We start from the raw sequence: 26,287 nt of genomic DNA on the forward strand, positions 1-26,287 counted from the left end.
ATACCTAAAGAACACTGAAAATTAAATAATGAAATAAATAAAACATAAACCAGTAACACAGTCATTTATTACCATTACACCAGTATTGTGTACTATATTTTATATGACTGGCAGGCAACACAGTATGTTTGTTCACACCAACATCACCACACACACGTGATTAATGCGTTATGCTATGACATTACGAAGGCTAAGAGTCTCTAGGTGATAGGAATTTTTTAGCTCCATTATAATCTTATGGGACCACCGTCATATATTCAGTCAGCTGCTGACTGAAACATCGTTACGTGGCGCATGACTGCGTGTATGTATACACATACATACATGTATATTTAATAGTCATTTTGGGCTTTCTCATTTTTTCAGTCCAAATTTGAAAAACTTTTTAACTTCAGCACATAGCTGTCCAAGAGAGGCTTGCTATGACAGTTTATTTTACCAGCATTTATTCAACACTGCTCAGTTCCACGTCTCTGCTGGATATAAAGACAAGTAGGTACCTGCCCTCAAGGAGCCATGAGTCTAGTAGAGAAGACAATGCAGAAAGAGATAATCACCACACAAGGCAGGATGAGAAGGATTAGACATGCAGCTGGGAACCAAGTAGAGGCTCTCTCTGGGGTTGCCGGGATGGTGGCCCTTAGTTTGGGGCTGGATCAGTGAGGATTTGTCAATCGGGCAGGGTGGGAAGGGCAGAAGGAACACAGAGGCTTATATGGGGAACTGCAAGTGGTTCTGCTGGAGGATTTTAATTTCAAAATTAAAGGAGAGAGGCCAAAAGGAACGAGTATTTGTTGAACACCCAATAATGATAATAGCCAGTACATGCTGCACTTACCATGTGTCAGGCACTGTTCTAAGTGCCTCCCACAGATTCATGCATCCACTCCTCACACAGACACCATGAGGCACAACAATTATCACCCTATTTGCATGATGGAACTGGGGCACCAAGAGGTTAAATAACTTGCCCGAGGCTCACAGTCTGGCTTCAGTGTCCATGCTCTTAACTGACATGCTAAACCACTATATGGCAGGCTTGTATATTCATATCTTGACTTTATTTTCCTGTCATAAGTACACATAGGAGCAGCAACTAAGCCAGACATACAGCACACTTCAGCCATTCACTAGCTGTGTGGTCTTGGGAAAATTATTTAACCTCTCTGTGCCTGAGTTTCGTCATCTGAAAACCAAGAATAATATCGGCGCTGAGTTGTGAGAATTAAATGGGTTAATGCACATGAAGTATGTGGGCTTCTGTGTGGAGAACTGATTGGAGGAGAGGCAAGACAAAGGGCAAAGAGAATGCCAGGAGAATATTGTATAACAGAAGTCCCAAGCCAGGAGTAATGGTGCTTTAAACAAGAGCCTCAATTTGAAAATGGGGGAAATTGTACCTCATTGACAGGGCTTTAGTGAGACCACAATAAAAGTGTGTAAAATATGCTTAGAAGTGTCCATGGTAGATGCCTTTAATTTAAAAAATTATGGATAATATCAAATATACACAAAAGTAAAACAGTATAATATTCCCATCACCCATCTTCAACAATTTTCAACACATGGTCAATCTTGTTTCACCTATACCTCCATCCACTTTCTCTCTCCCATATTATTTGAGTACAAATTCCATTAATCTTATTATTCCATCTGTGAATATTTCAGTATATATCTCTAAAATGTAATAACTCCTTAAAAAATATAACCATAATGCTATTATCACACCTAGAATTAATACTTTTATATATAAAATATTTAGGATTCAGATATCCATTTGTCTCATAAATGCCACATTTTGTTTCAATGGGATCCAAACAATGTCCACATGTTGTAATTGATGGATGTCTTCTTCTTCTTCTTTTTTTTTTTTTTAAGAGATGTGGTCTCATTCTGTCACCTAGGCTGGAGTGTGCAGTGGCATGATCATAGCTCACTGCACCCTCCAACTCCCAGGCTCAAGCAATTCTTCCATCTCAGCCTCCCAAGTACCCAGGACTACAGGAGTATGCCACCTTGCTCTGCTAATTTTTACTTCTTATTTTTGTAGAGACGAGGTCTCACTATGTTACCCAGTTTGGTGTCACCTCCTGGGCTCTAGGGCTTCTTCCACCTTGGCCTCCTAAAGTGCTGGGATTACAGGCATGGGCCACCATGCTCGGCAACTGATGTCTTCTTTAAAGTCTCTTTTAATCTATATATCCCCTCTCTCTTTTTCCCTTGAAACTTATTTGTTGGAAAAAAAATGAAGTCATTTGCCCTGGAGTTTTCCATAGCCTGGATTTTGCTGATTGCATCCCCTAGGTGTCATTTACCATTTACCATGCTGTCCCCATCCTCTGTATTTCCTGTTATGGTGGTTGGATCTAGAGTTCAGATCACATTCAGGTTTACTTATTTGTAAGACTATTTGATAGGTGGTCTTATGGTCTAATATCAGAAGGCATTTAATAGCTGTTTGTCTTCTGTGATGTAAGCAGCCACGGACAATCAACCTAGATCCATTAATTCATTAGGGGTTTCAAAATGGTGACATTTTAAGTCTATCATTATTTCTGAATTTATTAGGTGGATTGTTTATAAAGACAAGTTTCTCTTCCGCTACTATTTGGTTACCTGGTAATACAGTTCATATGGGAATGGCATGATAACTGCTTATTCATTTACTTACCAGTTTTCAAAATAATGAGGTAGTTCCCTAGTATCCAATTAGTGTTTTGTTTTTTTTTTTTTTTTTTTTTTTTTTGAGAGAGTCTCACTCTATCACCTAGGCTGGAATGCAGTGGTGCAATCTCAGCTCACTGTAACCTCCACCTCCCAAGTTCAAGTGATTCTCGTGTCTCGGCCTCCCGAATAGCTAGGATTCCAGGCATGTGCCACCATGCCTGGCTAATTTTTGTATTTTTAGTAGAGACAGGATTTTGCCATGTTGGCCAGGCTGGTCTCAAACTCCTGACCTCAAGTGATCTGCCCACCTCGGCCTCCCAAAGTGCTGGGATTACAGGCATAAGCCACCACATCCAGCCACCAATCCGTTTTTTTAAAGTCACAATATGAACTTACAGGTGAGAACATGTTTGATGTGCTTCAAATATGGCAATTATTATTAATGCCCAAATGGTCCTCTCTTTTAGCTAATTGGATTGTCTCTAAGTTTGCTCCCAAGTCTTTCTGACAGGATCCTTGTCTTTGATAGCTTCCTTGGTGTTAAGTGTGACAAGATGTTTCAGGTCTCATGATTTTCCTGCCCTAGACCTGGAACTGATCATTTCTTCAAGGATCCCTAGATCCTTTTAGGGCAAATAGTATTTCAAGACCACAGTCTGGGTCACTGCTGCCGGGTCAGTCTTTATTTCTAGGTCATTTCAGTGGACAGAGTTTTAGGAAATATATATATATATATTTTTGAGACAGAGTCTCGCTGTGTTGTCCACGCTGGAGTGCAGTGGCATGATCTTGGCTCACTGTAACCTCCGCTTCCTGGGTTCAAGCGATTCTCCTGCCTCAGCCTTGCGAGTAGCTGGGACTACAGGCAGCCGCCACCACACCCGGCTAATTTTGTATTTTGGGTAGAGATGGGATTTCGCCATGTTGGTCAGGCTGGTCTCAAACTCCTGGTCTCAGGCAATCCACCCACCTCGGCCTCCCAAAGTGCTGGGATTACAGGTGTGAGCCACCGCGCCGCGTTTTTTTTTTTTTCCCAGACACGGTCTTACTCTATCACCCAGGCTGAGTCCAGTAGCGCAATCATAGCTCATGGCAGCCTTAAGCTCCCAGGCTCAAGCGATCCTCCCACCTCAGCCTCCCTAGTAGCTGGGACTATAGGTGTGCACTACCACATCTGACTAATTTTTTATTTTTTGTAGAGGCAAGTTCTCACTATGTTGCCCTGTTTGGTCTCAAACTCCTGGCCTCAAGCAATCCTCTTGCCTTGGCCTCCCAAAGTGCTGGGATTACAGGTGTGAGCCACCATACCTGGCCTGTTCGTTTTTTAACAAAGCTTTACTGAGGTATAATTGACATATGAGAAACTGCACACATTTAAAGTATGTTTAGGTGTGTATACACCCATGAGCCTTTCACCACAATCAAGATAGTAGACATATCTGTCACCCCCAAAAGTTTATTTGGGCCTCTTTGTAACCCCTTCCAGCTTCCCTCCTATCCCCTCTCTAGCTATCCCTCCTGTTCTTCAGGAAACTCTGTGTTCTAAACATACATTTCATCATAAGCAATTCAAAATCAGGACTATAGGATTTTAACTTCATCTCTTCTAGTTTAACATCTGAATTTATCTTCTTCCATGCTGAGAATATGGGTTTTCAGCAACACTGGGAGTGACAGAATTAGAATATCATGCAATTACTCATTTGCTTTATCCCACATTACAGCAAATGCTTTTTAAATGTTAGTTCCCTTTGATGCTCTACCCCCCTTCCCTTATAAAGGGCAAATAATTCTTCCCCATAATTTTCCCTTCTAATGTTTACAAAGAGCAGAGACAGGTTTCTTCATATTTAACATCCTGAGAGGCCTACAGCTCTGAATCCTCAGTAATTTCTGGAAAGGGTCCATGCAGGGATGATCTTGGACTGTGCAACAAATGGTCCTGAGAGACAGAAATGCGGTTTGTCCTGGGCTTAGAAAATAAGGAGACCTTCTTGCTGTATGGGGGCTAATAGTAGTGGTGGATAGGTAAACAGGCAATTCCAATCTACTATGGTAACTGCTGCCATAATGGGATGGCACAGAATGCTGTTGGAGCATAATGCAGTGGAGCACTTGTGCCTGCCTTGCTCCTGGTATATTAGGGAAGGCTCCCAAGATGGGGGACGTCTAAGCGGGGTCCTGGAGGAAAAGCAGGAATTAGCGATGTTGGCAGTTAACAAAGAGGAGGGAGGAGAAGGCGTTTTCAGGTCCAGAAGCAGCAACAGACAAAAGGTCCAGAAATAGGAAAGTGTGGTTCCTACAGAAACTGCAAATGAAGAGCTGACAGTGGCTGGGGTAGTAAAGGGAAGGCGAGAGAGTGTTCTGCTTATTTGCCCCACATGGTGCCTTGTACTCGGCAGGTGCTCACACGTTCTGGTTTCAGAAGACTATACTTTTTTTTTTTTGAGATGGAGTTTCACTCTTGTTACCCAGGCTGGAGTGCAATGGTGCAATCTCAGCTCACTGCATCCTCCACCTCCCGGGTTCAAGTGATTCTCCTGCCTCAGCCTCCTGAGTAGCTGGGGTTACAGGCACCTGCCACCACGCCCAGCTAATTTTTTTGTATTTTTAGTAGAGATGGAGTTTCGCCATGTTGGCCAGGCCAGTCTCAAACTCCTGACCTCAGGCGATCCACCCGCCTCAGCCTCCCAAAGTGCTGGGATTACAGGCATGAGCCACCGCACCCGGCCAAGAAGAGTACACTTTATAACAACAACAACAACAGCTTGTGGCAATTACAAAGTGAAAAGTACTGTGCCAAGAACTTTGCACAAATTATCTCATCTAATCCTCACAACAACCCTCCTAGGTAGGCACTCAATTTCTGCAGTCAAGAAAGCACGTTCAGAAAGGTCAAGATGCACAGCTACTATGCTGAGTCACACATCTATATGGTGAAGCAGGGCAGGGATTCAAAGGCCCAAATTTTCTCATGCCAAAGCCTGAGCTCCTTCCCTCTTACCTTTCCTTTATCCCCTTTTACATGAGTATTGGCCTCCAAGGGGGTCACCTAGAGTTCTACTCAGGATTCAAGTAAAGATGTGTATCTGAGGGATGAGCTACATGTCCCAAGATCTGCTTATCTGCTGCTTGGTTTGGGCAAACAGCCATCTGCACCATTTCTTTCCTCTTGGCTGTGACAGGTGAACTGTTCTAGCACAGACCAGGTGACTGCCTTGTGCCTTGAAGCTCAAATGATAAAACCTATGCCCCTCAGCCCAGCTGCTGGTCCTCTGGCAAACCAACCCCTGTGCCTGTGCCCCTCAGTGAAATATCTTCTGTCCCAAAGGGCTGCTGGCACACTGGCTTCACCTGCCTTGGTTTTTCTCAGATTCCACGCAGCTCTCTATCGGAGCATTAATGCATTTATTGGTTTACACATCCTTCTCTTTTTTCCAGATTGTGAGCCCCATAAGGTCAGGGACTGTGTCTTTATTTATCTCTGTATTCACAGGGCCTAGTGCAGGGATGGTACAGAATAGACATCTAGCAAATACCTAATCATCCCCACCAAGCCCGTTTCTTCCTAGGAGAAAATGGAGGTAACAATATCCATCTTGGGGGACACCAGGAAGGTTAACTGAGATAATGTCTAAACCAGACTTAACAGTGCACTCAGCACATACTAAGTACTCAATAAATGACATCGCCTATGATTACTATTATTATGTTATACAATATTAGATACTCCAGGCCAGGTGCGGTGGCTCACACTTAGAATCCCAGTGCTTTGGAAGGACAAGGCAGGAGGATTACTTGAAGCCAGGAGTTCGAGACCAGCCTGGGCAACACAGTGAGATCCCATCTCTACAAAAAAATTTCTTTAAAAATTAGCCAGACATGGTGGCATACCTGTAGTCCTAGCTACTTGGGAGGCTGAGGTGGGAGGATCGCTTCAGCCCAGGAATTTGAGGTTGCAGTGAGCTATGACTGTGCCACTGCATTCCAGCCTGGACAACAGACTGAGATTCTGCCTCTAAAAAAATTTAATTTGGTTAAAATTAATTTAAAACAATTTTTTTTTGAGACAGAGTTTCACTCTTGTTGCCCAGGCTGGAGTGCAATAGCATGGTCTTGGCTCACTGCAACCTCTGCCACCTGGGTTCAAACGATTCTCCTGCCTCAGCCTCCCGAGTAGCTGGGATTACAGGTGCCTGCCACAACATCCAGCTAATTTTTGTATTTTTAGTAGAGATGGGGTTTCACCATGTTGACCAGGATGGTCTCGAACTCCTGACCTCGTGATCTGCCCACTTTAGCCTCCCAAAGTGCTGGGATTACAGGTGTGAGCCACCACGCCCGGCCTAATTTAAAATTTTTTAATTAAAAGAGTTAATTTACATTTAAATCCTGACTTTGGCTATGGTAGGAATGAACTTTAATATTCCTTGTCTCATGAACTGGGAGTGACTAAATGTGTCCCTAGTTGCAGTATTATTTTTTGTTTTCTTGTTTCTATTTTAGATTAAATCAGACAACATGTGCATGCTTTACCTATAAAGTTTCTCTCAATTCTTGGACAAAGATTCACTCAAATGAGCTGGAAGGTGAGAGGTTAAGAAGGCAGAAGCCTAGGAGTCACACAGAAACACATTACAGATGTCATGTCCCTGGGCTTTTAGAAAAGACAAGATGTTTGCCAGGCAGAAAGAGGGCATATTGGAAATAGGCTGGCAAGCCCAGTGGTTAGAGGAGCAGGGGGCAAAGGCTCAGAGGCAGCATAATAGAAGCGCCTATCAAATTATCAAATTAATAGTTCCACAATGCTTGTTACAAAAAATTGCACTCCTCTAGGCCCCTTTTCCTTTTCCCTCACAACACTTTCCTCTTTTTCCTCTGTCCAATACTACAGCATTTAATGTGTTGATACATCTGTCTTCCCTCTACCAGATGGTGACTCCCTTGAGAACAGGGACTGTGTCTTATCTACTGTTAATGACCCAGTGTCTACAGCAGAGAACTCGGAAACCTTTCTAAACCTGGGCTTGCTCCTGTGTAAAATGCAGTGGATAATCCCTACTTCATATGGCTGGTATGAAAGTTTAACCTTTGTATGAGGTCATATTTGTAATGTACTTACCAGCATGCACGTAATAAAATACTGAAAGAGTAAATTTATGAATAAATGTAGTGACCCAAGCACCAACTCTCTACTCCTGCTTTTCACTCAGCCTAGGAAAAACTACAACGGAATCCTTCCCCTATGGAGAAATCGTGATTCCTATTTCTGTCTTTGGCCACAATTTTCTTGTTTTCTTGTTGTTCTACTCCACCTCGTAGCAGAAATATCACGGATTCTGTAGGCGCTGCCTGGTTCTAGGTTGTGGAGCTCCTCAGGGCTTGGAAGTAAGTGGAAAGAAATGTTCAACTTCTGTTTCTCTTCTCTTTCTCTCTCCTCCTTTCCCCTCCTGTGGGGGAAACGAACAAACAAAAACAAAAATTAATTTAAAAAATGTAATTTCTTCAAAGACTTTGCATGTGAGCAGTGGCGTGGCCAGTGGTGATCCTTGTGTGCATGGAATATCGAGGGCGTGCTCCTCCCTCCAGAGAAAGTGGTCGAGCAGGACAGCTGGCATCCACGGCTTCCACATCCCCAGTGCCTCCATCCTTCATCTTTCACCAGTACTGACAGGAACACTGCTGCGTGGGATCTGAACTGGGCCCCAAAAACCTCTAGGCAGCAGGCAGGTACTACTCCATTGGAGGTGACATCCCTCTGGTGACGCTGAAAACCTGGATTGTGTTTTCTAACTCTGTCTATGTGCTTCACACCTCCAGATGTGAATCTTCCCTATCTGCTTCACACCTCCAGATGTGAATCTTCAGAATATTATTTGCTGGGCTATGGGATGGAGACTAGTCTCACAAGCCTAAAGCATTTCCTTTAATATTTCACAAAAGCATTACATTTCCTTCTTTCCTTCCTTCCTTCCTTCCCTCCCTCCCTCCCTCCCTCCCTCCCTACCTCCCTCCTTCCTTCCTTCCTTCCGATGGAGTATTGCTCTGTTGCCAGGCTGGAGTGCAGTGGCGCGATCTCGGCTTACTGCAACCTCTGACTCCCGGGTTCAAGTGATTTTCCTGCCTCAGCTTCTCAAGTAGCTGGGATTATAGGCATGCACCACCACGCCCAACTAATTTTTTTTTTGTATTTTTTTTTTTGAGTAGAGACGGGGTTTCACTATGTTGACCAAGATAGTCTCAATCTCCTGACCTCGTGATCCGCCTGCCTTGGCCTCCCAAAGTGCTAGAATTACAGGCGTGAGCCACTGTGCCTGGCCTACACTTCTTCTATTTAGGTTCACTGTCCATATTTGGAAAGAACATGCTACAACTTGAAGGAGAAATCACAAGATATACTAAAAAATATTTTGAAATAAAAACAAAAACATAACACAATAAAACTTATGGAGTGCAGCAAAAGCAGTGCTAAGAGGGAAATTTATAGCTATAAATGCCTATGTTTTAAAAACAAGAAACATCTCAAATCAATAACTTCACTTTATGACTTGTGGGCCTAGCAAAAGAAGCACAAACTAAATCTGAAGCTGGTAGAAGGAAGGAGATTAAGATTAGAGCAGAGGACGTGAAATAGAGAATAGAAAAAATAGTCAATTGAAAGAAACAAAATGTTAGTTATCAACAAAATTAACAAACTTTGAGTTTGAATGACTACCAAGAAAAGGACACACATAGATGAAAATGAGAACATGATTACCGACCTTACAGAAATAAAGCTTGTAAGAGAATACAAATGCCAATAAATTATATAGCCTACATGAAATGGAAAACTAGAAATACACAAATTACCAAAACTGACTCAAGAAAAAAATAAAAATTCTGCATAGACTTATAACAAATAAAACGATTGAATCAATAATCAAAAATCTCCCTTTGAACAAAGAAAAGTGAAAGACTACAGGGCTTCATTTGTGAATTCTACCAAACTGTTAAGGAATAATTAACACCAATTCTTCTCAAGTTCTTCCAAAAAATAGAAGAGGTAACAGTATTTCATAGCTCATTTTATGGGGCCAGCATTATGCTGATACCAGAACTAGACAAAGAAATGACAAGAAAAGAAAATTATAGGCCACTCTTCCTTAAGAATACAAATGCGGAGATCTTCAACAAATACTAAAATATTAAAAGGATTATACACCAGGACCAAGTGGGATTTATCCCAGGAATCTGAGGGTAGTTCCCCTCAGTGAAACATAAATCCATCAGTGTATAGAGCACAAAGGAATGAAGGGAAAACCCCACATAATTATCTCAAATGATGCAGAGAAAGCATTTGACAAGAACCAACAGCATTTCATGATAATAAACACTCAGAAAAATAGGAATAGGATGGAATTACTCCAACATGATTATGGACATTTATGATAAACCCACAGATAACAGCACACTCAAAAGTTAAAGACTAAAAGCCTTTCCCTAGGACCAGGGACAGGACAAAATGCCTCCTTTCATGGCTGGTATTCCACTTTGTATCAGAAGCTCTAGACAGATAATTAGGCAAGAAATGAAAGGCATCCAAATTGGAAATGAAGAAGTAAAACTATCTTTATTTACAGATAGCATGATTCTATATGTTGAAAATGCCAACACAGCAAGACCCTGTCTCTACAAATAAATTTTAGCCAGGTGTGGTGGCTCATGTAATCCCAGGACTTTGGGAGGCCGAGGTGGGTGGATCACCTGAGGTCAGGAGTTCGAGACCAGCCTGGCCAACATGGTGAAACCCCATCTCTACTAAAAATGCAAAAATTAGCTGGGCATGGTGGTGCACACCTGTAGTCCCAGCTATTCAGGAGGCTGAGGAAGGAGAATCACTTGAACCCGGGAAGTGGAGGTTGCAGTGAGCCGAGATTGTACCACTGCACTCCAGCCTGGGTAACAGAGCGACTCTGTCTAAAAAAAAAAAAAAAAAAAAAAGCTGGGCGGAGTGGCTCATGCCTGTAATCCTAGAACTTTGGGAGGCCGAGACGGGTGGATCACAAGGTCAGGAGTTCAAGACCATCCTGGCTAACACAGTGAAACCCCGTCTCTACTAAAAATACAAAAACAATAGCCGGGTGTGGTAGCAGGTGCCCGTAGTCCCAGCTACACGGGAAGCTGAGGCAGAAGAATGGCATGAAGCTGGGAGGCGGAGGTTGCAGTGAGCCAAGATCGCGCCACTGCACTCCAGCCTGGGTGACAGAGCAAGACTCCATCTCAAAAAAAAAAAAAAAGAAAAAAGAAAAAAAGAAGAAAGTTGTTATAGGTTTAATCATATTCCCTATATGTTAAAGACGTGTTAAGGTTGTAAACCCCAGTACCCATGAATAAGACCTTTTTTGGAAATAGTCTTTGCAGATGTAATCAAGTTCAATGAAGACATTAGGGTGGGCCTTTATCCAATATGACTGCTGTCTTTAGAAGAATAGATGCAGACAGACATGAAGAAGGCCAGGTGATGACAGAGGCAGAGATTGGAGTGAGGCCTCTACAAGCCAAGGACAGCCATGGACTGCTGGCAAACACACGAAGCTAGGGAGAGGCAAAGGAAGACTACCCTGAACCCTGCAGAGGAAGCATGGCCCTGCTGACACCTTGACTTTGGACTTTGGCCTCCAGAACTGTGAGAAAATACATTTATGTTGTTTGAAAAAGAAAAGAAATATATATACGGATGCCAAGAGGCGAATAAAGAAAGATAAGAAAATCAGAGGATCAGTCCAGGAGGTCTGACAATTGACTATCATAGTTCCAGAAATAGCAAAGAAAATGAAGGGAATTTTCAAAGAAATAGTACAAGCAAAGTTCTCAGAATTGAAGGACTCTACCGTCTGGACTGAGAGCACTCCTGACCTCAGTGACGCATATTAAGAAAAGGACTCATACCAAGGTATATCATTGTGAAACTTCAGGATACTAAGAATGAAGACAATATCCTAGAAGTTCCCACAGCTGGGAAAACAGTGACCCACAAAGCGATAGGAATCAGAATAGCATGAGACTTCTCAACGGTAAAAGTAGGAGGCAGGAAAAATTTTCCAAAATTCTGTAGAATATTGACTTTTAACTTAGAATTTTATTTCCAGCAAAACATTTGCCAAATATTAATCAAGAACAAAGACATTTTTTCATGTCTGTAATCCCAGCACTTTGGGAGGCCAAGGCGAGAGGATCGCTTGAGCTCAGGAGTTCGAGACCAGCCTGGGCAACACAGCAAGATCTCATCTCTTAAATAATTATTTAAAAAATAGAACAAAGGGCCAGGCATGGTGGCTCACACCTGTAATCCCAGCACTTTGGGAGGCCGAGGCGGGTGGATCATCTGAGGTCAAGAGTTTGAGACTAGCCTGGCCAACATGGTGAAACCTCATCTCTGCTAAAAATAACAAAACAAAACAAAACAAAACAAAAACGAAAAAAATTAGCTGGGCATGGTGGCACGCGCCTATAGTCCCAGCTACTCAGGGAGGCTGAGGCAGGAGAACTGCTTGGACCCAGGAGGAGGAAGTTGCAGTGAACCAAGATCGTGCCACTGCACTCCAGGCTGGGTGACAGAAGGAGACTCCATCTCAAAAAAAAAAAAAAAAAAAAAAGATATTTTGGATGTGCAAAGACTCAAATAATTTCCCATATACCTTTGTTTTGGGAACTGCTAGAAGACGTGCTCCAGCAAAGTGGACATGGCTTTTTAGGTCAGGACTATAAGGAGACAGACTTGGGCTGTCCATGGCCCTGAGGCAGAGGCAGCTTGAAAAAGAAGTCAGCCCACAGAAGGGAAGAGGATCAAGAGACAGACAGAGAAAGAGCCTGAAAATATCAAGCTGTCAGGTCTAATATGCCTGCAGATGGCCTGTCATGGCCTTCCCAGTTATTTAAGCTGCTACATTCTCCTTCCATTTAAGCTAGTTTGAGCTGGCTTCCTGGCACGTGCAACCAAGGAGCTCTGTCTCATACAGTTCATAAAGTACATAGGCCAATGCTTGGTACAGAGGAAGGACAAAATCATTAGTAGCCCTTACTACTACCAATAATAACACTAAAACTAAAATGAGAGTGGTGTGAGTAATACATAAAAGTGAACTTTTTTTGAGACAGAGTCTCATTCTGTCTCCAGGCTGGAGTGCAGTGGTGTGATCTCGGCTCACTGCAACCTCCAGCTCCCGGGTTCAAGCGATTCTCCTGCCTCAGCCTCCCGAGTAGCTGGGATTACAGGCACGTACTGCCATGCCCAGCTAATTTTTGTATTTTTAGTAGAGGTGGGGTTTCACCATGTTGGCCAGGATGGTCTCGATCTCCTGACCTCATGATCTGCCCACCTTGGCCTCCCAAAGTAGTGGGATTACAGGCGTGAGCCACAGTGCCTGGCCATAAGTGAACTTTTATATGCTCTTTCCTATGTTTTAATAATTTTCCAGCCTGGGCAACATAGTGATACCCCCAACTCTACAAAAATAAAAAATGAGCTGGGCATGGTGGCACACACCTGTGGTCCCAGCTACTCAGGAGGCTGAAGTGAGAGGATTGCTTGAGCCCAGGAGGTGGAGGCTGCAGTGAGCTATGATAGCACCACTGCACTCAGCCTTGAGGAGAGAGTGAGACTCTGTCTCAATAAAATAAAATAAAATAAAATAAAATAAAATAATTATTATTCTTACACTGTTCACACTTCTACATTTCCCATGGTTTTTGTTCGAACAAACCTTAAAAGAAACTCAATTTCTCTTTGGAGACTTCCCTTAGTTTTCTTGTCAGGTGATTCCTCATTGACAGCTGAAGGTGGGATGAATATGTGGTTTGCCTTTTTTTTATCTGCTGCTTTTTCATCAATATTCTTCATTTCCCTGGGGGGAAAACACAGAGACATATGGAAAAAGGCTGGAGTGATTAACATGTCCTCAATGTTCTGTATGTCCTGTAAACTGATAGATCCACGTGACCATTTACAAAACATGTATTGAAGTATAACATAGAAACTGGAGTGCACAGATTCTAAGTGTGCAGCTCAAGAAATTTTCATATACTGAGCATGCCCATGTAACCAGCACTTGGATCGAGAAAGAGAACACTGCCAGCTCCTTAGAAGCTGTCTCACGTCCCTGCTCAGTCACTATCCTACTTCCTTAAGGCAACCCTGCCCTGATGTCTAGCAGCACAGTTGTGTTTTAAGGCACCGCTTTTAACTGTAGACAAAACTTTGAGAATCACTTTATTACTATAAGGCATGATGAGCTTCTCAACAATACCTTTTTTTCTTTTTTTTTTTTTTTGAGATGGAGTCTCGCTCTGTCGCCCAGGCTGGAGTGCAGTGGCACGATCTTGGCTCACTGCAACTTCCGCCTCCTGGGTTCAAGCGATTCTCCTGCCTCAGCCTCCCGAGTAGCTGGGATTACAGGTGCATGCCACCATGCCTGGCTAATTTTTTGTATTTTCAGTAGAGACGGGGTTTCACAGTGTTAGCCAGGATGGTCTCGATTTCCTGACCTCATGATCCGCCCACCTCGGCCTCCCCAAGTGCTGGAATTACAGGTGTGAACCACCGCGCCCAGCAACAATATCTTAAACAACAAAAAGTGGATGTACTTAGCAATGCAACTGCTAACACACAGTTACAAACTTCCTCTTGACAAAAAAATATTTACTATGATAATTCACCCAATAAGAATTTATTTATTAAATAAGAGTATCCTTTATTTCTGAAATATGTAAGCTATAAACTTAATCCTGGATATTCTATATGAATTTAATGCTAATTTTAAACTAGTTCTGAACTTTAAAACGTTCTGGCCATGGAATGGAAGGGTTATTTGCAACTTCCAGAAGAAGTGCATTTCTTTGGACTCATCTTCCTTTGAACTGGATGAAATGTGGACCTGGTGGCTGGAACTTGAGCAGCCATTTCTTACCATGAAGCTAAATCATGGGCTGAAGCTAGTGGAGCAATATGATAAAAGATCTTGAGACCCTGTCACTGTGAACTTTCATATCTACTGGAGTCCTTGTAAATGAGAGACAAGAAATTGTAATAAATTTTAGTCACTGTTTGAGTTTTTCTGTCACTCTAAGCCAAACCTAATTATAACTGATACAATTACCTACCTATGGGCCTAGTTCTGAGAAAAGTCTTTACAGACCTTAATTTATTTGATCAATACAACCCTACAAAGTAGGAAATACTATCAAATGACTGAAGTACAACAAAACGACTGAGGATCAGTGAGCTGTGTGCAAATAAACCTTCCATTTTTATTCCATGGCTAGAACTTAGCCCCATAGCCAGACCTACCTGTGGCCTTAAAAAGGCAAAAACAGTTTAATAGTCTGTGGTCACAGAACCAGTAAGTAAAAAGGCCTGTATTCCAACCCTAGCCTCTGCCATTCCATGGAGCCCGCCATCAAGGCTTGTTACGACTATTGGGAGAGACAGATATGAGAGCAATCATAATGCCTGGTGCCCAGAAGGTGCTGAAAATCTGTTGGGACAATGAACTACAGAATAAATAAAGCATAATGGGCTGGGCGCAGTGGCTCACGCCTATAATCCCAGCACTTTGGGAGGCCTAGGCAGGCAGATCACAAGGTCAGGAGATCGAGACCATCCTGGCTAACACGGTGAAACCCCATCTCTACTAAAAATACAAAAAATAAGCCGGGCGTGGTGGCAGGTGCCTGTAGTCCCAGCTACTCGGGAGGCTGAGGCAGGAGAATGGCGTGAACCCGGGAGGCGGAGCTTGCAGTGAGCCGAGACTGCGCCTCTGCACTCCAGCCTGGGCGACAGAGCAAGACTCAGTCTCTAAAACAAAACAAAACAAAACAAAACAAAAAAAGAATAAATAAAGCATAATGAACAACAGTTACAGAGGCAGAAGCAAAGAGCCCCAAAGAGCAGTCCCTATGTCTTCTCCCTTCTCCATCGTGACCCTCTCCTCCCTCACCTACATGTCCAATCTCTCCCCCTTCACACAGGCTTGGGTCTTCTACCTTATGTTTATTTATTTATTTATTTATTTAGAGACAGGGTCTCACTCTGTCACCCAGACTGGAGTGCACTGGCATGCTCCCGGCACACCGCAACTTCTGCCTCCCAGGCTCAAGCGATTCTCCTGCCTCAGCATCTCAAGTAGCTGGGATTACAGGTGTGCGCCACTACCACCCAGCTATTTTTTCTATTTTTAGTAGAGATGGGGTTTCACCATGTTGGCCCGGCTGGTCTCAAACTCCTGACCTCAAATGATCCACCCGCCTTGGCCTCCCAAAGTGCTGGGATTACAGGTGTGAGCTACTGTGCCCAGCCTTCTACCTTATGTTTAAATAGCCCTTGTTACTTACCATCTGATCTTGCCTTTTTGATGCAGAATTTTATTCCTTCTGCTTCCTAGGAATCCCACCCATCCACAGGGACTTACATCTTCCCCTTCACGTCCTAGGCTCTGCCTTCCGACTTTAGCCTTGTTGAGACTGCCTTCTACCAAGTCGCCTACCTGTCTCTGCCCCACGTTTTGGAGTCTGGCCACCACACTGCTGCTTGCTGCTTCCCTACTGTCCTTTGTCCCCTTGGCTTTATGGTCAGTGTGTCTGCATGTATGGACTCTCCTCCTTCCCTTCTGGTCACTCCTCCCCTTACAGAATATTCTGTCCTCCCTGACGTATGTGGCTGCCCTCCAAGGTTCTGTCCTCAACCTCAGCTTCCACATCTGTAAAATGGGGATAAGTAAATAATTGTACCACTTTAAACACACTGTCTTATAACCTAAACTTTGGTCCAATAATATGTTGTGACCATCTCTCCTTGTAAAACAAAAATAGAGGGACGTTTTTCTTGGCTGCAGAGTATGGAGGTATGATAGTTTATTTAACCAATCATCTTTTGATGAACATTAATGCTGAACTGCATTCCTGTGCTGCTGGTGGTGGTGGTGGTGATGTCCAACGGGGTTTTGTGAATGTGTGTGGTCTGTGTCCCATAATATTTTATAAATAACTCAACTGTGGCCGGGTGCGGTGGCTCATGCCTGTAATCCCAGCACTTTGGGAGGCTGAGGCCTCAAGAGGTCAAGACCATCCTGGCCAACATGGTGAAACCCGGTCTCTACTAAAAATGCAAATTAAAAGGCCGGGCATGGTGGCTCAGGCCTGTAATCCCAGCACTTTGGGAGGCCGAGGTGGGCGGATCACGAGGTCAGGAGATCGAGCCCATCCTGGCTAACACGGTGAAACCCTGTCTCTACTAAAAATATAAAAAATTAGTCAGGCGTGGTGGCATGTGCCTGTAATCCTAGATATTTGGGAGGCTGAGGCAGGAGAATCGCTTGAACCTGGGGGGCGGAGGTTGCAGTGAGCCGAGATCGCACCACTGCACTCCAGCCTGGCAACAGAGCGAGACTCCGTCTCAAAAAATATATAAAAATAAAAATAAAAATAAAAATAAAACCCAATTGTATTATATTGCATAACAAAGTATTTATCTACATATTCATATTTTTCTGTCCCTCTTATTATGGGAGACATGGATAGCTGTCTAGCCAATAGCAATTCCCTCTTTCTCGTTTGTAAACTGAATCCCATTTTGTTTTGGACAACAAAGTGCCCAGTTCTATGGAAGGTCCAGTCCAGTCATGGAAATCTCGCCCTCCTTGGCCAGATATTTCCCATGCTTCCCTTGGAGACAGGGTGGCTCCATGAAAGAGTTATAGGGGCATGCAGGAAAGACATGAGAGAGACAAAGAAAGATAAAAGAAAGTGAGCTATTCTTTATGGAAAAATGCCAGCTAATAAATGTGGAAGGAATGGCAGAAATAGAAAAATCACCATTTTGCAACCTTAAATGTAATAGTTCATCAGGCAAAGACCACTGATGAGTGCTAAAACCACTGTGTGAAAGATGTTGGGGAAGCACATTCACACAGTCTGGGAGACTCACATCATTTATTCCTGACTAATTAGAAAGACAAACATGTGCTCTTACAATGCAGAGATCTGGTAGATATCAGTTTAACCAAGTGTTTAAACTTAGCATCACCAGCAGCAGGGCAACCTGACATGATATGCCTCCTAATGGAATGCAACATAAATATACAACATCACCTGTGAAAGATTCTGGGCAAAATGATTTAACTTGAATCTAATCAAACTTCTAGCATAGACCTAATGTCCAGTGTACAGAAAACATAGGCTATATTGGAACAAATTCAATGATACTTTGAGGAAATATCAGAAAAACCCACAAAGTGGCTTGAGCTTTTCAAAAAAGCCCATGTCATAAAAAACAACTAAAAAAAGGGGGGGTGGGCAGGATACTGTTATAGATTCAAAGACACCAAAGAGATAAAACTAAATATAATTTCTGGCTAGGCACGGTGGCTCACGCCTATAATCTCAACAGTTTGGGAGGCTGAGGCGGGGGCAGATCACCTGAGGTCAGGAGTTTGAGACCAACCAGGCAACATGGTGAATCCCCTTCTCTACTAAAAACACAAAAATTAGCCAGGCATGGTGGTGCACACCTATAGTCCCAGCTACTCGGGAGGCTGAGGCGGGAGGATTGCTTGAGCCCAGGAGGCAGAGGCTGCAGTGAGCCAAGATCACACCACTGCACTCCAGCCTGGGCAACACAGTGAGACTCTGGCTCAAAAAACAAAAAACAAAATATAATTTGTGATTCTTGATTGGATCCTGGAGCAGCAGGTAAAGCCAAAGAAGACACACTGAGTTAGGCACAGTGGCTCGTGTCTGTAATCCCAGCACTCCAGAGGAGGCTAAGGCAGAAGGATCACTTGAACCCAGGAGTTTGAGGCTGCAGCAGGCTGTAATTGAGCTGCTGCACTGCAGCCCGGGTGACTGAGTGGGACCCTGTCTCTAAAAATAAAAATACATTTTGGGGACAACTGGGGAAATTTGAATTTGGATTAAATATTAGAGAGAGAAAGCAAATGGGGCAAAATGTGAATACTTGGCAAATGCCTGATGGACAGTTCAGTGTACTATCAACTTTCTGAAAGGTTTTTCTAAGCAAAATAAAAATTCTGAAAAAGGCAGAAGACAGAGGAAAATGTCCATAATATGCTGCTAGTGGGAAAAAATAGGTCTAAAAAACAGACCGACAGTATGACTCTACTACTTTATTTAGTGATATGGATATATGGGCCCAGAAAAAAAAGACTGGAAGGATTTATAGGAAAATGTTGGCAATGTGTATCTCTTGGTACTTTTGTGTGGTTTCCGGGTCCTTTGTTTGCTTTCATTGAACACATAATGTTTTTGTAGTTAGAAAAAAAAATACCAACAAAAAAAGCTCTGGTCTCTGTTATTAGGAGTTTATATTCTGACCACAAGAAAGCTGATTATGCTTATGACAGTTACAGGAAACCCCCCTGCCCCCACCAACCCATTTAAAAATGATGATGATGATGTGCTGCAAAAGATGAGTGCTGGAACAATGGCATTCCCCAAAGCCCCTTCCATACCTGGAGAAGTTGTCTTGCAGCTCCTTTAGATGCTTGTCAAAATAATTCCATTCACTCCAGTGACGCTGGTACAACTGATTGAGGTTGTCTTTCCGCTTCTTCATGCTGCACAGGGTCTCGTTGATGACATCAGTAAACGTTGGGGTGCAGTCAGTGGCTTCCGCTGTCAAGGAAATCCCCGTACTGTGGAACTGTGTTGACGCTGCATTATTAGTGGCATGAGTGCAGTGCATGGGGAAGAGGGGCATGGAGGACAGAGCAGGGAAAATGCCCTGCGTTTCTGGATAAGATACCTGAAATCTGAGCAGGAGATGACTCTCCTGCTCTTTGACCATGGCCTGCTTTGAAGGGAAGAGGCCATCCTATCTGTGGTCAGGCGTTCTCTACGTAGGAATAAAGTCCTTCTCTGTCCCTGTGGATGGAAGGCAGGGCTAAGAAATACTTTTTTAGACTGTCATCTGAAATTCTTACTCTACTATCACAGCGGTGAATAGGAAGGGCTCCCAGCTTTCCTTTTCTCTCAGCCCAAGGCCTCATTCTCCATCTCGTTTGTATATAAAAATATTCTTGGCCAGGCGCAGTGGCTCACGCCTGTAATCCCAGAACTTTGGGAGGCTGAGGCAGGCGGATCACGAGGTTAGGAGATGGAGACCATCCTGGCTAACACTGTGAAATCCCATCTCTACTAAAAATACAAAAAATTAGCTAGGCATGGTGGCACATGCCTGTAATCCCAGCTACTTGGGAGGCTGAGGCAGGAGAATTGCTTGAACCCAGGAGGCGGAAGTTGCAGTGAGCCAAAATTGCGCCACTGCACTCCAGCTTGGGCAACAGAGTGAGACTCTGTCTCAAAAAAAAAAAAAAAAAAAAAAAAAAAAATTCTCCCTCTGCTCTGCCCTCCTTCCACCCCTTCTTGATTGGTTAGAATCTCAGCTACACTTGCCACAAGCTGTAGGACCTCAAACAAGATAGCAGTCATCCTCTGTGCCTCCATTTCCACATCTATAAAACAGAGATAATAATGCCCACTTTAGATGATGTTAATCATAATCATGGTAGTTATTTATGTAGTACCTGCTGTATGCCATGTAATCCTCACCACAACACTGTAAGTTTGGTATAACTATCCAAATTTTAGGAATAAGTAGATAAAGATATTGAGCTTGGAGGTCGAGCTGTGCACATAATATCTCAAAGCCAGTGGTTGCTAAACTGGGACTCAAATCTAGGGCTGCGTATCCCAACCCAGGTTCCTTCCACTACACTAAACTGTCTTTAGAGAACAATGAAGTGATGTTTGGGAAAACATGTTGCAAGAAATAAAACACTATGAAATGTGAGCTGTTGTTATTACTCTCTCCCTATAGAACATGTAAATAAGTTTGTGGACATGGAGTTCTATGCAGCAGAAGATGCAAAGTCCTCCTAGTTCATTATGAAACTCCTCCTGTTGGGGAGCTCAATGTAGACGTGGATCATCCCAGCCCTTGTTATCTGCCAGGCACTAGCCTTTATCTCTGTTGTGTCTGTAATCTGCATAATAGCCCTATGAGGCAGGTACTCTTATCCCTATTTTACAGGTGAAAAAAATGAGGCACAGAGAGAAGCTGGAACTTATCTCAAATGACTCTGTTTGCAGTAGAGTTGGTTCCTGAGTCCAGGTCTATTTGAACCAATAGACTAGTTTGATTCCAAATAGAACCCGTGTTCTCTGACTCCCATGGTAAGCTGCTAAGACTCAGGACACCAATATATGCCACACTTGTTTTCTTTTTTTTTTTTTTTGAGATGGAGTTTCACTCTTGCTGCCCAGGCTGCAGTGCAATGGCGCGATCTCAGGTCACTGCAACCTCCACCTCCTGGGTTCAAGCGATTCTCCTGCCTCCAAGCGATTCTCCTGCCTCAGCCTCCCGAGTAGCTGCGATTATACAGGCATGCACCACCAGGCCCAGCTAATTTTTTTTTTGTATTTTTAGTAGAGACAGGTTTCACCATGTTGGCCAGGCTGGTCTCAAACTCCTTACCTCAGATGATCCGCTCATCTCGGCTCTCACAGTGCTGGGATGACAGGCGTGAGCTACCACGCCTGGCCAACCACACCTGTTCTCTTGAGATCTGAGCTTTCTATTAGATCTTTAGGATAAATGGCAACAGGGCCAGGGATTTGCTGATGGGTCTAAGGAAGGAGTGTGTCTGAGGAGGGTGTTAGATGAAACATACATGTAGACAACAAAATTCCTGGTCAGTACATACTCTGGGGTATGTACACTCGTCTGGGAAGTGTCTGGGAAGCATTATTTAGTTTCAATATATGTTAGAATACCAAGTTAGCACATTCATTCTGGTAGGTGAAAAAGAGATTTTGCACACAAGGAAATATGACACACCCTGGGGTGTCACGGCCAGTTCACAAGGCTGGCTCTAGATTTGGAACGAAGATGAGCACGATTCTGACCCTGAGGCTCGCACCACTGGCCACCTCTGGCGAGTACACATGGTGTGCCAGGCGCTGTGCTAAGGCCTGGGTGCCACTCCCTGACCTTTGCTTCTGGGAAGAGGATGCAGGGGCCTGGAGCAGTGCACACCCTGCCCACAGTGACAAGGATATGGGGTGCTCGTGGTCTTTTCCCTTCTGACTATCAACACATTCTTGCCGTGCTGCTGCAGACTGGCGTAGTTCTGGAGAAAGTACACAATCAGAGGGCTCTTCCCATAAATGTTGAAGAGGTTTGAAGTCAGCTCAGGGCTTTTGCAGGCAGCACACGACTGAGGATGAAAGAAAAACGAAAAATAAAGGATATTGTCATTTTTACAGTCTGTATTAAGAACCGGAAAGGCATCAAAGCACTCATGTCCTTTGATCCAGTAATTCCAGTTTTAGGATGCATCCTAAGAAAATTACTCAACATAAAGCAAAAAAATGTCAAGGGGCAAAGATGTCCACTGCAGAGATGTATACTATACATAGCAAAATATGAGAATAACTTAAATGTTCAAGGAGAAGACATTGATCTCTTTACCCAAAGGAATGGTATGTCACTATTAAAATGTTTATGAAGAGCTGATAACCTAAAAAAGTTTTCAGGTATAATAGTAAATTTTTAAACACTGAGATGCAAAGTTTGATAGTGTTTTTTATATGTGTGTGTGTATATATATTTTATTTTATTTTTGAGACTTGGGTCTCAATCTATTGCCCAGGCTGGAGTGCAGTGGCACAATCTCAGCTCACTGCAACCTCAATCTCCTAGATTCAAGCAATTCTCCTGTCTCAGCCTCTCGAGTAGCTGGGATTACAGGGGCCCGCCAGCCACCATGCCTGGCTAATTTTTCTATTTTTAGTAGAGACAGGTTTTCACCATGGTTGCCACGCTGGTCTCAAACTCCTGACCTCAGGTAATCTGCCCGCCTTGGCTTCCCAAAGTGCTTGGATTATAGGCATGAGCCATCGTGCCCAGCCGATAGTGTTATATATTTTATAGAAAATAATTTAGTAAAAGCCAGGTGCGGTAGCTCACACCTGTAATCCCAGCACTTTGGGAGGCCGAGGCAGACCGCAAGTTCAGGAGATCAAGACCATCCTAGCCAACATGGTAAAACCCCGTCTCTACTAAAAATACAAAAATTAGCTGGGCGTGGTGGCATGCGCCTGTAGTCCCAGCTACTCAGGAGACTGAGGCAGGAGAATCGTTTGAATCTGGGAGGCGGAGGTTGCAGTGAGCCGAGATTGCACCATTGTGCTCCAGCCTGGCGACAGAGTAAGACTCCGTCTCAAAAAAAAAAAGAAAATTATTTAGTAAAAAAACAGATAGATGAGAGACTGGAAGGCTCTTACCAAAACATTAATAATTCATTCAGCAAATATGTATTGAGTGATTACTATGTATAAATACTATTTTAGGTGCTGGAGATTCAGCAGAGAACAAGACAAATTCCAGCCCTTATGGAGTTTGCATTACAGCTGGAAGAAAACAAGGAAAAAAATCAACAAATAAAAGAATAACATGATATGATGAATACTAACAAGATCAATCAGGCCACGGTATGGAGAGTGGTAGGGAGGAGAGGACTGGGGTTCCATGGGGTGATCAGGGAAGGCTGTGAGGAGGTGAGACCCCAGGGATGCTGAATGCTGTGGGGGAGGGAGCCATGGGAAGGTCTATCAGGAGTTGTTCCTGGCTAAGAGGACAGCAGGTGCAACAGATCCAGCCACTGATATGTGCTTGGTGTGGCTGAGGGGCAGGAATGAGGTGGCTCACAGGGCTGGGGGCGGGTGCAGAGCGAGCAGGCGCTGTGGTCATGGTGAGGAGCTGGGATATTTTTCTAAGGGTCATGGAAGCCACTGGCAGATTCTGAGCTTGGGTACAATATAATCTGAGTAATCTGTTAAGGTCTCTTTGACTGATGTGAGGAGAAATGACTGTGATGGGTAAGAATGGGTGCAGAAGAGCAGTCAGGAGGCCCCTGCAGGAGTTGGGGAATTGCTGATGGGGCCCAGGACTTGGTGATTGCAGACAAGGGGTGAGAAGTGAGCAAATTTACAACATATGATAAAGGAGAACTGGCATGATTTGCTGATGGACTCAACTCTATGTAGGTTTGAGAAAGAGAAGAGTCTAGGGCGGCTCAGAGGGCTTGGGTGTTAGCTGCTCAGGTGGGACAATCTGGGGAGGAACAGGCTGGGGCGGTGGCAAAGTCGAGTCCCGTTTTGGATGCTATTTGAGATGCTAATAGCCAGGAGGAAACAGATCAGAAAGAGAACAGGCTGGGGCCAGGAATGGTTTGTTTTCTTCTGCCTTTTTCCAAAAATGACAATACTGCTTTTGTGTTTAAAAAAATAATATATTTTATTTTGAAGAAGCAGTTATACCCTAATGGAACAAAAATTCCACCTCATGAATAAAGGCTGTAGCAGTACCCAATCACACTACTTTTTTTTTTTTTTTTTTTTTTTGAGATGGAGTCTCGCTCTGCCGCCCAGGCTGGAGTGTAGTGGCACGATCTTGGCTCACTGCAAGCTCGGCCTCCTGGGTTCACGCCATTCTCCTGCCTCAGCCTCCCGAGTAGCTGGGACTACAGGCGCCTGCCACCACGCCCGGCTTATTTTTTGTATTTTTAGTAGAGACGGGGTTTCACCATGTTAGCCAAGATGGTCTCGATCTCCTGACCTCGTGATCCACCCGCCTCGGCCTCCCAAAGTGCTGGGATTACAGGCGTGAGCCACCGTGCCCGGCCAATCACACTATTTTCTAATCCTGTTCTAATGGGATAGGGTTGCATTTAATTAATTGTCTAATGGGATTTCTTCTGTCTCCAGCAAGGTTTCTCAACCTCAGCACTACTGACATTTGGGGTTGGATATTTCTTTGTTGTGGGAGGCTGTCCTGTGCATTGCAGGATGCTGAGGAGCATCCCTGGCCTCCCGCAATGTCCCCCTGCCCCCAGTTGTAACAACTAGAAATGTCTCCAGAGCTGGCCAAATGTCTCCCAGGGGACAAAATTGCCCCAGTTGAGAACCACTATTCTAACAGCAGGATACCACTGGAATCACAGAAACCTGGAGTTAGCAGGGAATTTACAGATCATTTGGTCCAGTGATTCTGACATGCTGTCTCCTAATGGGGGCCATGCTGTGTCCAGTGGTCACCAGGCAAATGAGGGAAACAAGGAAAAATCTACACGAGTCTAAGTAAATTGATTCACTTTAAGGACCTTTTTAAATTTTTTGCTTTGTGATATTAATGACTTTCTTTTATAAAATGCTACTGATGACAGACAGCAGTCATTTTGTTTTAATGAATTTACTTAGTAAAAAAAAAAATTTTTTTCAAAGCCTACGAAAGTCCAGCATCTGGGATCCACTAATGTAGTGCAAGGTTTCTCTGAGGGTCATTCTTTTGGCAGCCCAGCGTCCTTCCCCTTTCCTAACAGCCCCTGACTCTGGTGTGTTTTTGAGGGAGTGATCTGGTCTCTACTGCATTTGGGCTTGAAGTTTTGTTTTTTGTTGTTGTTGTTGTTGTTTTTGAGAGGGAGTCTTGCTCTGTCACCCAGGCTGGAGTGCAGTGGCGTGATCTCTGCTCACTGCAACCTCCGCCTCTTGGGTTCAAGCAATTCTCCTGCCTCAGCCTCCCGAGTAGCTGGGATTACAGGCACCTGCCACCATGCCTGGATAATTTTTGTATTTTGAGTAGAGGTGGGGTTTCGTCATGTTGGCAAGGCTGGTCTCGAACTCCTGACCTCAGGTGATCCGCCCACCTCGACCTCTCAAAGTGTTTGGATTACAGGTGTGAGCCATCATACCCAGCCAACTAATATTAATTGTAAAATTATTTGCATTATTGTGGGCTGGGAGCGGTGGCTCACGCCTGTAATCCCTTTGGGGGGCCAAGGTGGGCTGATCATTTGAGGTTAGGAGTTTGAGACCCGCCTGACAAACATGGCAAAACTCCATCTTTACTAAAAATACAAAATTAGCTGGGCGTTGTGGCACACATCTGTAATTCCAACTACTTGGGAGGCTGAGGCAGGAGAATAGCTTGAACCCAGGAGGTGGAAGTTGCAGGAGCCAAGATCGCACCGCTGCACTCCAGCCTGGGCAACAGAGCGAGACTCCGTCTCAAAAAAAAAAAAAAATTATTTGCATTCCTGTGGTATGGGCACCCCTCTCCTCATCTCTTTAAACTTCAGTAAAGTCTTCCATTCTTCCATATACACAAATACATGCACACAGAGGCCTTGTGTGAGTGGTTTTTGTAAAAATCAGAAGAGTTCCACATTCGGGCTGATGCAGTTAGTATGTGCATAGTGTATGCAGGACAGACAAGGAGCTTAGTGCCAGGAAAACATCAGGCCCCAGAGGTCACAAACATATTTGAGAGGGTACTAGACTTCAAACAAATTAGATAACAAATGCTTAAGCCAATTTTTAGCTAAATTCCAAGGAATAGAGTGACCCCTGGTGATACTGGGGGGTTATGTGAGTAAAGATTTTACTGAGAATAGGTGATAATATAAAATATTGGGAAAAAATTGGGGAAGATGTTTTATATAATCTTAGAATGGTAAAATGCTTAGCAAGAAATGAAATCTAAAAGCCATGAGAGACTACTAAATATGAC

General features: G+C 43.7%; 1 protein-coding gene across 7 annotated transcripts in view; it reads right to left on the reverse strand.

Annotated features, from left to right (window-relative positions):
- Positions 1-1,457: 1,457 nt before the first annotated feature.
- FAM227A (family with sequence similarity 227 member A) overlaps positions 1,458-26,287 on the reverse strand; it is a 76,143-nt gene continuing 51,313 nt past the window's right edge. For 4 of the 7 annotated variants that reach the window (XM_054469553.2, XM_054469554.2, XM_054469550.2 and 1 more), the window contains 4 exons: positions 21,778-21,935; positions 19,170-19,322; positions 13,410-13,550; positions 1,458-8,117 (listed from right to left, as the gene is read on the reverse strand). In XM_054469553.2, coding sequence (XP_054325528.2) covers positions 7,931-8,117; positions 13,410-13,550; positions 19,170-19,322; positions 21,778-21,935 — 639 coding nt within the window. In that variant the 3' untranslated portion in view covers positions 1,458-7,930. The remainder of the gene's footprint in view (positions 8,118-13,409; positions 13,551-19,169; positions 19,323-21,777; positions 21,936-26,287) is intronic. The other 3 variants (XM_063663275.1, XM_063663274.1, XM_063663273.1) reach the window with 1 other exon arrangement.

Source organism: Pongo pygmaeus, chromosome 23 (assembly GCF_028885625.2).
Source record: "Pongo pygmaeus isolate AG05252 chromosome 23, NHGRI_mPonPyg2-v2.0_pri, whole genome shotgun sequence".
NCBI lineage: Eukaryota > Metazoa > Chordata > Mammalia > Primates > Hominidae > Pongo > Pongo pygmaeus.